The sequence below is a fragment of the Strix uralensis genome, chromosome 1 (genome assembly GCF_047716275.1).
Source record: "Strix uralensis isolate ZFMK-TIS-50842 chromosome 1, bStrUra1, whole genome shotgun sequence".
Classification (NCBI taxonomy): domain Eukaryota; kingdom Metazoa; phylum Chordata; class Aves; order Strigiformes; family Strigidae; genus Strix; species Strix uralensis.
Genome location: NC_133972.1, coordinates 59,464,242 through 59,480,248, shown reverse-complemented (window position 1 = coordinate 59,480,248; position 16,007 = coordinate 59,464,242). Strand labels below are relative to the sequence as shown.

At 40.7% G+C, this 16,007-nt stretch overlaps 1 protein-coding gene across 4 annotated transcripts in view; it reads right to left on the bottom strand.

The window, feature by feature from the left end:
• ADARB2 (adenosine deaminase RNA specific B2 (inactive)) overlaps positions 1 to 16,007 on the bottom strand; it is a 317,653-nt gene that overhangs the window by 112,619 nt on the left and 189,027 nt on the right. For 3 of the 4 annotated variants that reach the window (XM_074868096.1, XM_074868070.1, XM_074868087.1), the window contains one exon: positions 1,113 to 1,199. In XM_074868096.1, the coding sequence (XP_074724197.1) occupies positions 1,113 to 1,134 (22 nt within the window). In that variant the 5' untranslated portion in view covers positions 1,135 to 1,199. The remainder of the gene's footprint in view (positions 1 to 1,112; positions 1,200 to 16,007) is intronic. The other variant, XM_074868079.1, reaches the window with a different exon arrangement.

Sequence of the window (16,007 nt, the reverse complement as noted above, 5' to 3'; positions counted from 1 at the left end):
CAGCAGCAGAAAACAGAGGGCTGTGCTTCTCCACTCCTTCAACAGCTATTCCCCTTGGTGTTGCACCATGATCAAACCACGGCAGATTAGCAACAACAGGGAAAAAAAGCCCATTCCTCCCACCCAATGGCTCTAATAGGGCAACATGTCAGTGTGTGTCTGACTGGAAAAGAAACCCATCTGGTAGGTGATACTAAAACTCAGAGAGTTGCTCATTTGATTCAGAAAGCTTCCCTCCCTTTTTTTAATGATTCAAGATGTGTTACAATAAGCAGGGCTGGATAACACACAATAATTTCTTCTAGGTGATAAATGGGAGGGCTTACTGAGGGTTATACAGTCCTAACTGCACACTCCCAGACTTCTTGGTGTTTTGAAGACTTCATAACTCCTTCAAACCCAGCAGGACTTGCCTCCAGCTCTGCAGTCACGGGTTCAGGGAGTGTCAGTGACTTTGTTCAGGTGTAAGGGCCCAAGAGAATCTGGTGGATAACTCTGGGGTTACACCTAGTTTATTTAAGCCTGGTTAATCATCTCTTCTTAGCTGGATGAGGTTTGGTTTTTTTTTTCTTTTATTTTTGTTTTCCAGGTCATATCACAGAAGTAAAAGAGAAAACAGTTTTTCAAGCAGAGGGCTCGTTCCTGCAGTCTTTACTTTGCAAAAGTCCTTTCGTAATCTAGGAAACATAAATGGGGGGAAGATGCAGCACCAAAATGTCCTGGTTTTTAGGGACTGTGAGAAAAGCAAGTGAGCAAAACAAGGTAACATAAACAGGAAAGGAAAAGGAGCTCCACAGTCCTGTAAACCTGAGTGTAAACATCTTATTTTTGTAAGAAGTTTTTCCTTTGTATTTATGACACATCACTTACAGCCCTGTCATGCCAGGGTCTGCACAGAGAAAAGTGGGAAGGTGACCTGTGATTAACCCTTCCTTTGCTGGAGATTGGGGAACATGTTTGCACTCAGCATCAGGGAATTTTGCATTTTACAGGAGGACTGGGCTTATGGCCTGCTGATATTTGCAAATCCACATCCTTTCCACAACTGACCCTACACCGTAGAGCTTTAAACATTATTATTCATCTGTCTATAATGAAAAGAGACTGCTTACTTAAATTGTCTTCATCCTCCATTGTGGTTGCACCAGGACTCAGATACTTGAAGGGTGCTATGAAGGTTGACAGTATGCTTACTTTTTCTAGAAGAAAACAGAAGAAGAGCAAAACATAAAATGAGTATTTTGTCAGTGCATTCTGACCTACTCCACACTTTTTCTCAGGTGAAAACATCTCACCAAGTCTGTTTCTTTATTGTTTTTCCTGACTCTACACCCCTACTAAAATTCACAGAACTGCAATACATTTATTATAGCTGGCACGTGCAATACCAAATGCATGTGCCTTCCTGGTTTCTGCCCCTGTGTAGAGCTCCTTGGCCATGCTTCCCAGCAATGGTGCCCAAGCACTGCAGATGTGGGAATGTGGGAGGCTTGAGTGGGTCCAGCTGGGAATGGGGGAGGAGGATGATAGCTGGAGGCAGTCAGTCCTGTGCGAAGGAACTTGAGAACTGCTCTAATGGATGAGATGATCAGCTCCTCTCTTCTTCTTTCCTCTCCCTGACAGAGCCTGAACCAGAAGTCTCAGAGAAAGCTCAAGTGTTGATGACACAAGAGACTATAACTGCTTTTAATTCTTCTAGAAATCATTGATTTGAATTTTGGAAAACCTTTATGGTGTGCACAGTAAGCTATTATCCAAACAATAAGTATCCTATTTGAAATCCTTCTTATTTATATTTGTATTAAATGTAGCTCCTTCCACCTGCAGTTTCTGTTTATCCTACAGATAGTAGATGGCACAGAAATTTACTTCCAGTGCCATGATCAGCCTCTGTGTTAGGTGACAGGACAGATTCAGCAAAATGAGAACTGATACTGATTTATACTGGCTCAAATTTGGCTCAGGATTTATAGGGAAAAGTTGATGTTAAGACAAACACTAGAAACAGGGATATATTGAAGATATGTGGTTTATTTAGTTTGTTAACTAGTTTATTTCATTTGTTTAGGCTGAATTCCTTCTGACAAACTATGGGTACTTTGCTGAGTACCTACATCAACAGGGTGTCTACCTTAGGTAGCAGAAGCTGTTTCATAGCTTTGAAGGACTTAGTTGCTTTCCTAAACTCTCTGCTTAGAAAGCCTCAGTTAGGTGGAAATACTCTAAATCCTGCACATTGTGAATAATGCTGGGCTTTCATCATGTGGCAGAAGCATCAGAAACCAAACCAAGAATATCTTCTTTTAAGTGACACAGGAAAAATTTTCATGGGGACTTCCTTTATTGGTGAGGAAGTATTTCTCTGAATTTCCTTAAACTACCTGGCTGCTAACCTACCACTGGTCTGAAGGCAGCCCAGATGAAGAGCTCAAACTTTTTCAGCAACACATCTGTTAGCTTTTTGGCCTGGTTCTTCCTACATTTGCAAATAATTCTTGCTCATGTTAAAGACTGTTATCAGAATCCATCAAAAATGACTGCAGATGTTTGCCCTTAGCTAGGTAACACTACAGCTCAACTCTATTATGAAAAAGCACAGTAAAAGCTGACTGCTCTTTGTTAAGTAAATACAATAAGTGTAATAAAAGATTGCCTGAAGAAAACCTTTTTCCATCCAGAAACCTTTCAGCCCAGACTAATATATAATTAGAGCACAGATTAGCCTCCTTGAATTGCACTTTCATTAAGGGATTGTCGTGATGTCATGAACCAAAAGAATGAAGCTATTTATGAATGCTTTAGCCAAAAGATTTTCCTAAGTGAATACTTTGACACTTTTTGCTGAGGCATTGCTTACTGAGAAATGTGGTATCTCTGTATGACACTATCTCAGTGCATGTGAGACTGTTGGGCTGTGATCAGGATAAAGACTGTTACTCTCTCCCAACTTTCTCAACTGGTTTCTTTGATTGAAGTGAAAAGAGAGTAGGCTTTTGGGACCTAATCCAAAGTCTACATTTGGTAAGGGGAATGCTTCAGATGATAGACATAGGATCAGGGCAGTCCTTGGCATCAGCACCAGCAATGACTGTTGTGTCTGGCTACTGAGATGCAGTGAGCTGAAGTGTAGTCCGCCTGTGCCTGACTGCTGACAGCTGTCAGACCTTCAGAACTAACCCTCAAGACACTGGATGTCATACACAAACTTAAAGCTTCTTTACTTAGAAAATATTCTCACTTCTCATAAAGAGTTAATCCATTAACCAAGCAATGAGGACACGTGCTTTTTTGCTGAGGTTGCTTATGCCTACTCCTGTCACCAATCAAAGAGCAAAACCATGTAATTTTTTTTATACTATACTATTATTAGGTAAAGGAATATTCTATGATTTATGTTTCACCCCAACCAATTTTGTGCTATTGATAGGGTGAGATTTACGATGTGGATTTAAAATGTATTGAATTATTTTCTCATTTGACTTAAGGGACCCTTTAGCCATTTTAAGCTTTTGTTGTTACTGTTTCCCACCTGTCCACAAAGACCTTGCTGGTGCCTTTGCCTTGTGTGGCAGAGAAACAGGATGGCCTGTAAAATTTACTGCACTCTTAGAGCAGCAATGGAGGAGTTTGTGTCAACCAAACTCAGGCAGGCCCTAATAACAGGATATCCTTCAATCAATAGAGACAATAAAGATTATAATTTAATATTTCAATCCATTGGTTGAGCAATGGAAGGTTTAGTGTGTGTCTGGAAGAAGGAGGGCAGGGTTTTTGAGTGAGCAATGTAAGAAGAGAAGAGCCATAGTATGCACGTAACACAGATGAATTATCGAGCCTATGGAGGAGGGAAAGATAGATGATAGGATAATTAAATGTAGGTGTTTACAGGGAAATAATCTGGCTAGGTATAAAACTACTGATATGGTTGTGCACTTCCATCTATTGCATGTTATTGCCTATTACCATATATATACTATAGGACACTACTTCAGCTTTATTGTCAATGTTGAAATTCTGTTATTTTTGTTTACCATTTCAGAACAAGATTAGAAGAGTTGTGTATTCACACTTTATGGTCCCTGTGTATTATAATGACCATCACAGTTAGTCTTATTTGCAGCAGTTTGATGAAATCTTATGAATAAGAATAAAGGACATGGCTGGGTAAAAAAAAGCCATACAGAGAAACACCTTTATAGCCTCCTTTTTTCTCTCACTCTTCTCCTATGATTTTTTTTTTTTTTTTCAAAAAGAAGCAATGACAGGTAGCCCAAAATTAGAGCGGATACTTTTACTTTATAATTGTAGATGTTCTCTGTATTTGTCTGAAGAAATTATTTTTCAAGGCTAGGATAGAGGGTATAAGAGAAGAAAACAAGACATTTCAAAATCTCTTTTCTTCAGAAAGGCAGAATACATAGCCCTACGTTTATGAGAACCAATACAGGAAGCTATTACTGCTTGCATTACAAATGTACCAAAAGCCTCCAATGACATGAAGGAGCTATTTCATGAAGGCCTACATGGATACAAAGAAAGCGGTAGTTACAATGAAAATTGAGAGACAAAAAGCAGGTATAGTGGGATTTATCTCTAGCTACCCTGGAATGCTAACGCAAGATGGTAGTATCATATTTTGTGGTGTATTCACTATAAAAACATCCTCCCAGGTGATGCCAAGTGGAACTCCGCTCCAGTACCCTAAACATAAAAATCACCATTTCTCCTGATGTGAAGCTCATTACAGGAAGAAACCTCACCCTCCTCTGTTTTGGAATGGAAAACGATTTCAGTTTACGCTTCTTAAGTATATATTTTCTAACAACAGCAAATAGTTAAAAAATAATCATGAACACTGTTTTGACGGTAGCCATATAAATCATTTAAACAAATCAAAAAACCACTGGCCAAGATACGTTTTGCATGAAAAACTGAAAATTATTTAGTCCAAATGATTCAGCAAAGCCTGGTGTGTAAGGCAGCCAAGTTTCCACTGAAATCTGCTCTTTTTGTGATGTTGTTCTTGCTCTGTGGATGCAGTCAGAAGACTGGTCACAGGTCCTGTAAATACACTTTTATTGTGAAGACAAGAATACACATACACAGCTATAAACAGCATTTGTGCCCTTCATACCTATCAGTATTTAAAGGGCACCAGACAATACAGCTTGATCATCAACTGTACTGAAGTTCTTTCACTCTCAATCACCTGAATAAAAGCAATGGGAACAGCAGGAGCTCAACACTTTAAAAAATCAGACCTTATACATGTTGGACAAATTGTTTAGCTTTAAGAAGAGCAGACTGAGTGGGGTCATAACAACAGTCTTCAAGTACATGAAAAGCTGCTGCATAGAAGAAAGGAGCAAACTGTATTCCATGTGCATTAACACAACTAGGAGTAATGGACTTAAATTGCACCAAGGAAAATTCACTTTAAACATTAAAAAAACCTTCCTAACAGTAAGGACAGTGCAGTACTGGAATAGATTGCTTATCAGGGAGGTTGAGGAGCTGTTGGTGCTGAAGGGCTGTAGGAAGATGGTTGGCATCAGCAGGGTGTTGCACCTACCCTTGGGTCCATCCCTTATAGTCTCTCCTATCTCTGTAGACCCCAGTAGAAAAACTCAGCCTGGCCTTGAGATCATGCAGCAGGTTCTAGCTCAAACTTGGAAAAGTGAGTAGTATTTGCTAACATTAGCTAATTTCTGAGCAGAAGCTTGTGGCATGCTCTTTTGCTTGGCAGCTAATGAGCACTATTAATAATTGTTTTTTAAAATGCAACTTTTGAACACAAGAAGGATTAGACAGATGGCTACCAGTGGTTTGCCAGATCAGTGTTAGCAATGTTTTACTGAATTAGTTTAATTCTCATATTCAAATTGATTACCATAAGCTACTTTACTTGTCAGAGGTTTCTTCAATAGTATTCCTTTAGAAACTCAATGTGGACACTATAAACCAGTCCTAAATAATTTGTTTCATTTGCATGGAATATGAATTACTCAGGAAGGGTCAGTTCTGATGTAATAATGTAAACTTAGCTGTAAAACCTCTTGAAAAATCCCTTATTTTTATTTCTCTAAAGCAGTGTTTGCAGCTACTCAAATAGTTACATTTTTACAGTTGTGTTAGCCTTGATTTATTTTGAAAGGGGGAGATACAGGGAGGGAAGAGAGCCTGCACATCAGGAAATGATTCTCTATCTTCTTTCTCATATCTTAGTCGGTTCAGGCTTGGACTGACAGTGATTGACAGGATGAGGGGATTCTTTACACAAAAGAAAAATACAGCAAATTTGCAGGGAAAATAGCAATGTCTTTAAAGCACAGCACTTATGGAGAAGGGCTCACAGCCTTCTAAATTATGACTTGTACAGCCACCATGGTGCATCATTTAGTTTAAACGGACAGTTTCTAGATAGGGATTTACTTGCTTGGTGTCAGAATCAGCCTTTACAGCTGAATTTGAGAACCAACCATTGAGTCACGAGTTACCGAGTGTGTAGGGCTGCAGCAGCATTGCTCAAGTGCTTTTGGCTTCACAAGCAAGGGGGAAAGCTCTGTGCCCACCCTGACAAAGCTATGTGGGGGTGCCTGTGAATGAGCACCATGGTACCAGTGGGTCTGGGAGGACCATATCTGTCCATCACCTCTTAACTGTAGCGTTTAAGTTCGAAGTGTGGCTGCTCTAAACACCTTCAGATGGCTTGTGTTGCTGTACAGACACAGCAGCAACTTTGGCACAGCTGTGTGCCTGATGCAGGAGTTCCAGCTTGGTGCCTTGTATTGCACAGGATAAATTCAAGCCTGCATACATTTGCAGGGAGCTATTAACACATGTCCATTGCTCCTTGGTTTGCATTTTGGTCTCTTGCTCCTACACTGGGAGATCTGAAGTTGAAGCCTTGCTGGCATCATGAGAGCCATTGGGCAATGCAATTTGGAACAGCACATCTAACTGAGCAGCCCAAGGTGGGGAAAAAAGAGCCTGTGTACTGGAGGATATGAAAGGGTTAAAATACATGGGACTGTTTCTGTCTGCAGATATGCTGCTTGGCATCCCCAGGAGTGTGGCCTCTGAGGTGGACAGTTACTAAAGATCTGCTTTTTATAATTGGTTTTCAATCCAAGGCTTTTGCAGAGATATCCCACCCTGGCCCACGTGGGAACAGTAAGGTAAGATTTTTTTGGAGATAGCGGAGTAATAGGCTGAGAGAAAACACTTCTGGATGAAGAACATTTTTTGCCTGGAACGTTTTTCTTAAAAGCAGGGAGACAAGGGAATATTCAGATTAAGGAATTTAGGTTTTTAAAAGAAAAAAAAAAAAAGTATTCAACATTACTTTTTTTGTTCTCTGCTACAGCAGGGACCTGAAATGAAGATGTGAAATACCAGAACACATTTTTTCTTGTCTGATAACCAAAGGGAAGACAAAACCAGGGAACATTTGGATGGTCAGTGTTTCAGGTGAAGGCTTTCAGCTGCATGAGGCAGGTTGTTCTTTGAGTTAGAAGTCAGAGGTATGAACCCAGAGCCATGAAGTCTTCCTCTGAAACAGGGTAACAAGCTGCTCAGTAAGATGCAGCACCCGCACACCAAAGCACCTGCCCCTGTGCCTTGCCTGGAAGTCAATCATGGCTTGCCAAGTGCAGGGGTCTGCTGTAAATAGATGTACTTGCTGCTATTATCATTTATTTATCTAGTTCTTCGGGCAGAGAATGTCTTTCTGCTCTATTGTTGTTCGGTGCTTAGCAAAATGGGATCCTTGTCCAAGACGAGAGCTCTGAAATTCCATTATATGAAATAGCAATAACAGTTTATGGTATTATGAACATTGAATGTGAAATGTCAGTTAGCTCAGGGGGCTGGCAACTAGACTAGTCCTTCTACCTCTGAGCATCCTGTTCTGGCTGTTTACTGACCCAGAACTGCTACCCTTGGAAAGCTTTTGGGAAAGATATGTGAAATGTTCTGCTGGTGATGATCCAACCCCTAACAGGCAGTGGCAGGTTCGTGTCCTGTGCTCTGGCCACTCTGCAGCCCTGTGTCCCACCAGGGCCTCCACACATGGCCACGCTCCTTTACTCTAAGGTCAAAGTAACTTCTAGTTTATCACTTAGAAGCAGAAAGGGCCATCAATAAAGCCATGCATGTGATTTGTACAGATCCATCCAATATCATTTGAGATACAGGATATATACTCTGGGCTATGTTGAACTGACCACATCATGGGCCTTAGCCAATGTATGCAGCATCTGGGACATTATTTCTTTCCACAGTGGCATGTTCTGCAGCTCTCTTCTCCTCCTTTTCCAGAATGGAGATAGTGAGTTTTAGTTGCAGTTGCACCATATGAATGTAAATAGGTGTTTGAGTAGACAGATCTCAAGGACTGTACTTCAGCGCTCCGTAATAGCCCACTCCAAGCTCCTTTATCATGAAAGACCATTTACAGAATGAAACACATTGTATTGTGAAATATTAGTTTCTTATTACTTCTAGTAAAGAGCAAAGTAAGTAAAAACACAAGGTGGTTGATGGATTTTTTTATAAGAAAGGCAATCTGTATGTGTGTTGTTCTCTATTAGATTCCACAGAAATCAATCTGAAATCTAGTTCAGCCTAGTAAAATTAGATCTAAAACTATTTAATTTTGTTGCAAGAGTGTTTTTCTCTCCTGATACTTCGCTTGAGGACACATAGAGATAAAAACTGTTGAGTTATTATCAGTTTATGTGCATCTTCGTCTGTCTGTGGAGTGTACTATATTATGTATTTTCTAAGTAAGTGATCTGGCTGTGGCTTGAAGGTGGCAGTTTAAAAATCATGTCTTTGCAAGCTTCTTATGCTATTCGAACATTCATTTTGGAAATATTTTTATTTTGCATTCTATAAACTGTGACAGGCTTTTTTTTCCTCTTTTTTCCCCTCCCTTTTTGGGGATGTCATCACTTTAGAAAACAGGAGAAGCACAAGAGAGAATAATTGCATAAAAACAATCAGCACTCAGCTCTGTGTGCTGAAGTCTTGCAATGGAGACTATAAAAATGGCCAGTGGATTTATTAAGCATATAATAAATCTGCATGATTAATGCCACCTATGACTATGATTGCATGCCAACTGCATATCAAACAGTATTATCAAAGAGCATCTGTCTACACATTTATGCAAACTGTAGGGTTTCTTCACTCACATAGGAAACTAGTTTGGTCAGTATTAAAGTGAACAGGCCAAATTTTCATTAGGCAGTGTCTATGTCTATACAGAAGTCTGCACTACTTGAGGAGACTTAGCTAAACTTGGACAGAAAACTATATGAAAATGCTCAATTTGGTTTAAGAGAGGTTTGTCCATCATCATCTTAAACCTGTTAACTAAATTATGGCTATTCAAAACATAAGTGGTCTATGCCAAAGTAAGAGTATCAAAGTTAGCAAAGGTATTTAAAAGGATGCCTGGAACCAGTAGAGGTGAGGTCTGGGGAAGAAAAGCAGCTGCCTATGCAGGCAGTGCTACAGACTCTCAGGACTGTGCATGCAGAAGGACACGGAAGATGCAAAGCTCTGTGCTGCACTACCTGATTTTGAAAGGTTCTGCCACCTTCCGAAACCAGCAGCCCACTTGGGTACATAAAGTCTAAAGTGCAGCTGAGCTGTTAAAGCCAAACTCCAGTTCTCCAAACTCTTGAGTCTCCAAGTTCAGCCATCATCTGCTGTAAGAAGGGCTGAACAACCCTAGGAGGGACTGCTCTCACTTTACCTTCAGAGAGGAGACATCAGCATGAACACGTATAGATAAATGCCTGCTGAGATAAGTACAATAAATCCCTCACAGAAGGTGCCTATTGATTTTATCTGGGACCTGGACTGTTGATTTAGAATAAAAGACTAACTTGTCCAAAGTTAGCAGATATAATTTCTACCCTACCTTGCCAGGAAGTCTTGACCTGTGTTCTGGTGTGTGTTATCACTGCCTGTGGCTGGATCACCTGGTGCAGAGGGAGATGTCCTTCTTCCCTGAGCAATGCAGCCCTAGCAAGAAGGCTCTGCTGTTGACAGATTTTTCTTGATGCTGTTTCTGTACTTGATCTTCACATAGGTTTGGGTAACAAACTGAATAGTGCGTTACTGAAGGAGGGATCAGGACTCCTTTATGCTCAGAGCTCATGCTGAGGGCACTCAAAGAATTGCAAACATTAGGAGTTATTAAATGGGGAAACTATAAGAAGATGTTTGTTTAGGTGCTGTGTAGATGAACAGCTAAGTATTTCTTTCATACTTTACAAGATGGTAGTTTCACTCTATATAATGTGTGGATCATCTAACATGGGCATGATATGCTTCACCTCAACACAAACTGTTCTTTTAGTTCTAAGATTTCATTCTCCAACCTGCAATAATGTATACAAATGCACATAGAGATATAGCTGTTCCCTCCATAACTGATGAAGGGATTAACATGAGAGGGCCCCAGCGGAGGGCAGACATTGCCTGTCAGCACTCCCCTTTGAGCTGTAACCCCCTCCTTCCCAAACTGAATACCTGCTTAAACATTAGGAAATGAATGGCCTGCATCACAAAGGTCCAGACAGCAATTAGTGATGAAAGGCTTTTTTAAATCTGCTCTCTGTTCATCTACAGTAAGCCAGCCAAGTATGACCTCTCTCTTGTACTTCCATAATAATGCATATTTAACCTGAATCCTGCCCTGATTTATCCTTTATAACATGAGGTAGTCTTGTATTAACCAATCTGTCTGTAGGCAGAAATTTAAAGGCACTACTGTTATAATTTAGGAATGCTCTTACTGAGATATGTGTGCTTATTGAGAGCAAACAATTAACTCCAGGTGATATAAGAGGGCTGAGATTTACAGGGTTTTCTCAGACAAGATACCACTGACAGAAGTCAGGTCTGCTAATTGAGCCAGTTATTTAAGTATTTAGGCACTTAAATTCTCATTTGACCCTGTGGGAGCTGAGACAGCTAAAAGGAGTTAGAGGCTGTCCTGGGGCTGTCCCAGGTGTTGGGGACACCAACAGTGCCATTTACTACAAAGCAACTGTTCCAGTTTCACCTGTTAAGGCATGAGCCTTTAATATTTATTAAGCTTTCTATCACAGCTTGCACAGAGTCTGAAAGCTTCAGGTTCATCACTGTTACTTTGTTAGTATTTTCTTTTTATCTTTTCAGTCTTTATTCAATCACAGCACAAATGGCTTCAAATCTATCCCTCAATTAAGAGCAGTGACAAAGGAAAAGTTGGCTAAAGCTTTACAAAGAAGGTTAAGTTTTCAGAGTGATGCAAAGGAAACTTGACACCTGACTCCCATCAACAATAATAATGGGGGCTATGCATCTAACTTTTTCTGCATTGTGCTGACATTGTACCCTTGAATGGTAGTACACTCCAATAATTCTCCAAAGATGAGGCAGCTTATTTTCTCTGCCATTGCTGCTTTGCTGGCATTTTTATGGCATTCCCAGAAGTACTACCTGTCAGTTAGTACTTCCAAGGATGGCATTGCTTTGGGGTGATTGAGGATTGATGTAATTAAAGAGAAGGCAGTCTACTGCTTGCCTGAGGGTATTTTATATCAAGCATTTCACTGCACAGCTACGACTGATGATTTAAATGATGACAAAGTTAGGCTCTTCTGTATGTGCAACAGTGATTTGAACAGGGACTTCAGGGATTTAAGCCCTGTGTTTCAGTCTAAGAATTCTGAGAATGTTGCAGAAATGGAGCTTTCTAGGAATACTACAACCTTCTCATGAGGCATTTAATAACATCACTGAAAACTCCCAGAGACTAGTCACAGGAAGGGGCTAGCCCCAGTCACAGCTAGGGATGAGAAAGTTTATTATTTGGGAATTATTTGGAAAGGAATAGAAAAAAAAAGGTATATAATATTACATCATTGAATAAATCCACTAGGTGCAGTTGTTGTTGTCTTAAGTGGTATTACCCAATTAAATCTACACATGCTTTTGTAAGTATCCACATCTGGAGCAGTCACTGTAGGCTATTTTTATAGTTGGTGAAGACTTAGTCAATATAGCCTATGGCATAAGAGTACATTAATCCTAAAGTAAGTATATGTTAGTTCTGTTCTGTAACTTCAACATGTTAAAAGCCATGTGAAATATCAGGCATATTATTTTCTCAGTGTTTGCTCTTTAATAAACTGATGAAGTGGTAAAACTCAATAGGAAAGCTGCTCTTTAATACTGCAGACAAGAGTTTGATAAGGATGGTCTGGGAACATAAACCAGCTCTTTCTGCAGAAAGAAGAGGAATCTTCTCTGCTATAATGTCCATAAACCCCAATTACATTTATAACTTTGCATTAAATAAAATATGTAATTTTACACAAGCACTTAAAAAGTCTACTAAATATCCAATAACAGTTTTCTTTATTCCCTTGTTAGCAGCTGCCATGGCAGCAGGACTTGCACAAGAACGAAAGTGATTTAGTGCATTGATTTGCAGTTGGCACAGCCCTCTGTTCTCAAACAGAACTGATTAGCTTAGCAGGAAAGTGCCATTTACTTTTTATCGCGTTTCTTTTCTGCTCATCTCCCTTAGGTGGCTGCCAAGAGGAACAGCAGAACTGTAACCTCCTGAGCAGGTTGCTTACTTTCTTCAGCTCCAAATTCTGCAATTCTGAGGACTAATTTGTCTGGATGGTGCTGCAGCATCAATACACATGCCAGGGTTTCTGCTTTGATACGCTTTAAACAGGTCCCAGTGAGCTCTTTCAGGCTGTTTCTACACAAAATTAACCCTGACAAGACTACCCAAGTCCCATCTAAGCCAGGATTTTAGGTTTTTTTTTTCATCGTTTACCGGAAAAGCTAATAGGACATTAAGGCACAATGTCTAGCCGGAAAGATTTCTCGTATGTCACTCTTGCTTCATAGATTGACCCTAGGGCTTGCCTTCTAATACATAACATTTGGAGTGTATACACTTCTGCACCTCTGATCTTCTGTGTATTGAAGCTGCTGGGGAAACTCTTGATTCACCAGTTAAAAGTAAAGATTTTCTGCAGCACAGAATGACTAGCAGCTGCAGTAAAAACAGTGGGAGTCATTGAATTAGCAATTATTTTTCCTTGAAGACCAATTCATGACAGAAGTTCAGTTTGCTTTGGATAAGACTCCATAATTTTACGGGTCAGATCCTCAGCTGGAGTGAGTCTGTGTGGCTTTATTGAAGTCCATGAGCATACACGGATTCATACCAGCTGAGGTCAGTGGAACAGCGCTGTTTCAGACCAGTTAAGGATCTGATCCCATAAAGTTATCATGACTATTCAGTCTTGTTAGTCCTTCACAGTTCTCATGCAAACTGCTCAAAAATTCCACAAAGTCAAAGCTTCTCAGGGGTGTTAGAAATTTCCAAGTCTGTTTTTACTGAGAAATAAGAAGAAAAAAATAGGAATGGGTGGGAGGCTGGAAACCATGGTTCAGAGCTATTTCTGGAAACAAAGATGAAAAGATAAAGAGGGAAGAGAGAATTTCCTTCCTACCGTCTAGCTGAAATTCACTCTTAACAATATTAATCCTTTTCGACTCTTTACAGTTAGCAGAGATGAAGAGGCTAATCTCTGCCTCTTCTACACTGGAGGCTCCATTAGTTCTTCTAAATAGCTGGTGCAGCACCAGAGAAAGAAGTACATATGCATTTACCTCCCCTCTCCTTTGATCTCAGCAAGAGATTATAAAACAGCTCCCATGCTCTGTTCTTTCATTTTAAAATGCAAAAGCAATCTGAAACTTTTTTCCCTCTGGCACAGGAAATCCTGGTGAGGAGAAGGCCCCTTTACTAGAAAATGTATAGCTCACACTCTTCAAATGTATCTAACTCCATTAGATGTGTGAATTCAGTATCTTTTATTCCCTCTTACAAGCCATCTTTCCTCTTTCCACAACAACAAAGAAAATCCTCTTTTCTGGTAAAGCGGGAGTTATTTGAACTGCACTGATTCAAAAGACCACAGTATCTGCCATAGCTAATGAGCTCCTAACAAACTAAGGATGAGCTGATAGGGGAACATGACTACAGTCCTCTCCTAAATCACCAGAAAATAAAAGCTACCTCTGTACAGGAATTAAACTACTGCAGAAGTGGGGTTTACTCACTGTCAGCAAGACCTTACTCTTTATACAATTTTTTCTGCAACTAGTGGCAAATTCTAATGACCATAAATTGAATTTTAGGATAAGATGAATTGAGCTTTAAACTCCATTGATTACAAAGGGAATTTTGTGTGGCTGGCTAAGATATAGAGGTAAACATTTGGTCAGATGAAACCAATGTCATATGTCTGCTCATCCACAGATTTATTCACACTTGCTTCCTTGAAATGTCCTCCTCGACTTGCATCTAGGTTTTCATCCTGCAGAAACTCAGGCACAAGGTGACAGAAGAAGGGAAAATAATGGCACTACAGTCTAGGCACAACATGGTGTCAGAAGGTGTCTGAGGCTCATACCTGTAGCTGGTTGTTATAGAAATATAGATAGAGGCAGAAGGTTGTGGCATCCAAAGTGGAACCTGTAACCCTGCATCAGAGCCCAAGAGACTTAGGTTTGGAGAGCATCAGATATCTTGAAAAGCGGCACACGGGTGACAGCTGCCTTAGTGATGTTTTGATCAAAGTAGTCAGTAATAAGCACTGAAGATTAAAGTGTGCCCTAAATCCCATCCCTTTTCAGGGCTTGGGAGCTTGCTTAGGGTCACTGGGAGGGACCCCTTCTGTTTGGGACTTCTTCCTGAGGACTGATGTCCAGACCCTGTCTTTCAAACTGGGAAGAAACAGGAGCAGGGATCATGTCTTTTAAGAGGTGGGGTAGCTGGGGGGTGGCAGTGAAGGAAGACCCTTTCACACAGGGTGACACAGTTACTGCATTTATCCAGAGCAGGGCTGTGCCAGGGCTGGAGATAGACTGACACTCCTGGAGCTGGGATTGACAGTCCCAGGGAAGGCTGAAACGGGGTTCTGGGCTGTGGGCAGGGTGGGGGGAACCCTGGGGGACTGGGCGGGGAAGGGAATGTCTGTCAATGCCCTCAAGGACCTGACAATCAGCAGACTTTTAATACAGACTGGCTATCTGCACATACAGTTTCTGTTGTATGTATATTTTAATTCTTTTCTATATATATTTTAACCTTTAAATTAGTCCAGTGAGTTTAAATATAGGAAAAATAATAATGAACATTTAATAGTAATCCTGCTTTTCCCCACTGTCAATTTCAACAGGCATTAATCCACCCAAAATACCAGTCCTTGCAGTAATCACATACTTAATGACAGTGCTCAATGAGTCCTCGCTTGACTTCCAAGCCTATTGATTAAAATATACTGGGTTCTGATACTCAGCAAAGACACTGTGAACTGTCACCGTGTGACTTCTCTCCTGACCACCTTGCAGCAGACCCTGCAGTGCAGGAGCATGCCTACCCCCCCATGAGTGCCAGGTCACCATCCTGAGCACAGACCCGTTGCTGACGGGTGACAGCGAACGGGCACTGGAGGAGCCAGTGCGCGTCTGTGGGCAGTAAGCGCCAGGACAGGGACGAGCTGGCACTGCCACCGGGCTCATCTGAGAAACTCCCTGATGGGGCCAGCTGGCAGCTGCAGGGTGGATGGTTTCTTTCTTACGCTACCATACATAAATGCGAGGTCAGTATAGCAAACCAATACTTATAACCTCAGTTCTTCAGTATTAGAAATGGGCTGTGCTCTGATTTGTTCAGTTTTGTAGTATTTTTGTTCAAATTCTGAATCCAGGATAGTGTAATGTATTTGGAGTTATGGGGGTCACATCTGTAGTGCCATGGCTAAAGACCAAGACATCACAACCATATTTATTAACTTTTCCAAGGCATTTGATTGTCCAGGACCATTCAGAGTGTCCAGGAGCACCCGTGCTAAGAAAATTGAAGCACTTTGGCCTTGGCTGAGCTTCAGCGGAGGGATTTGCTTCATATTTGT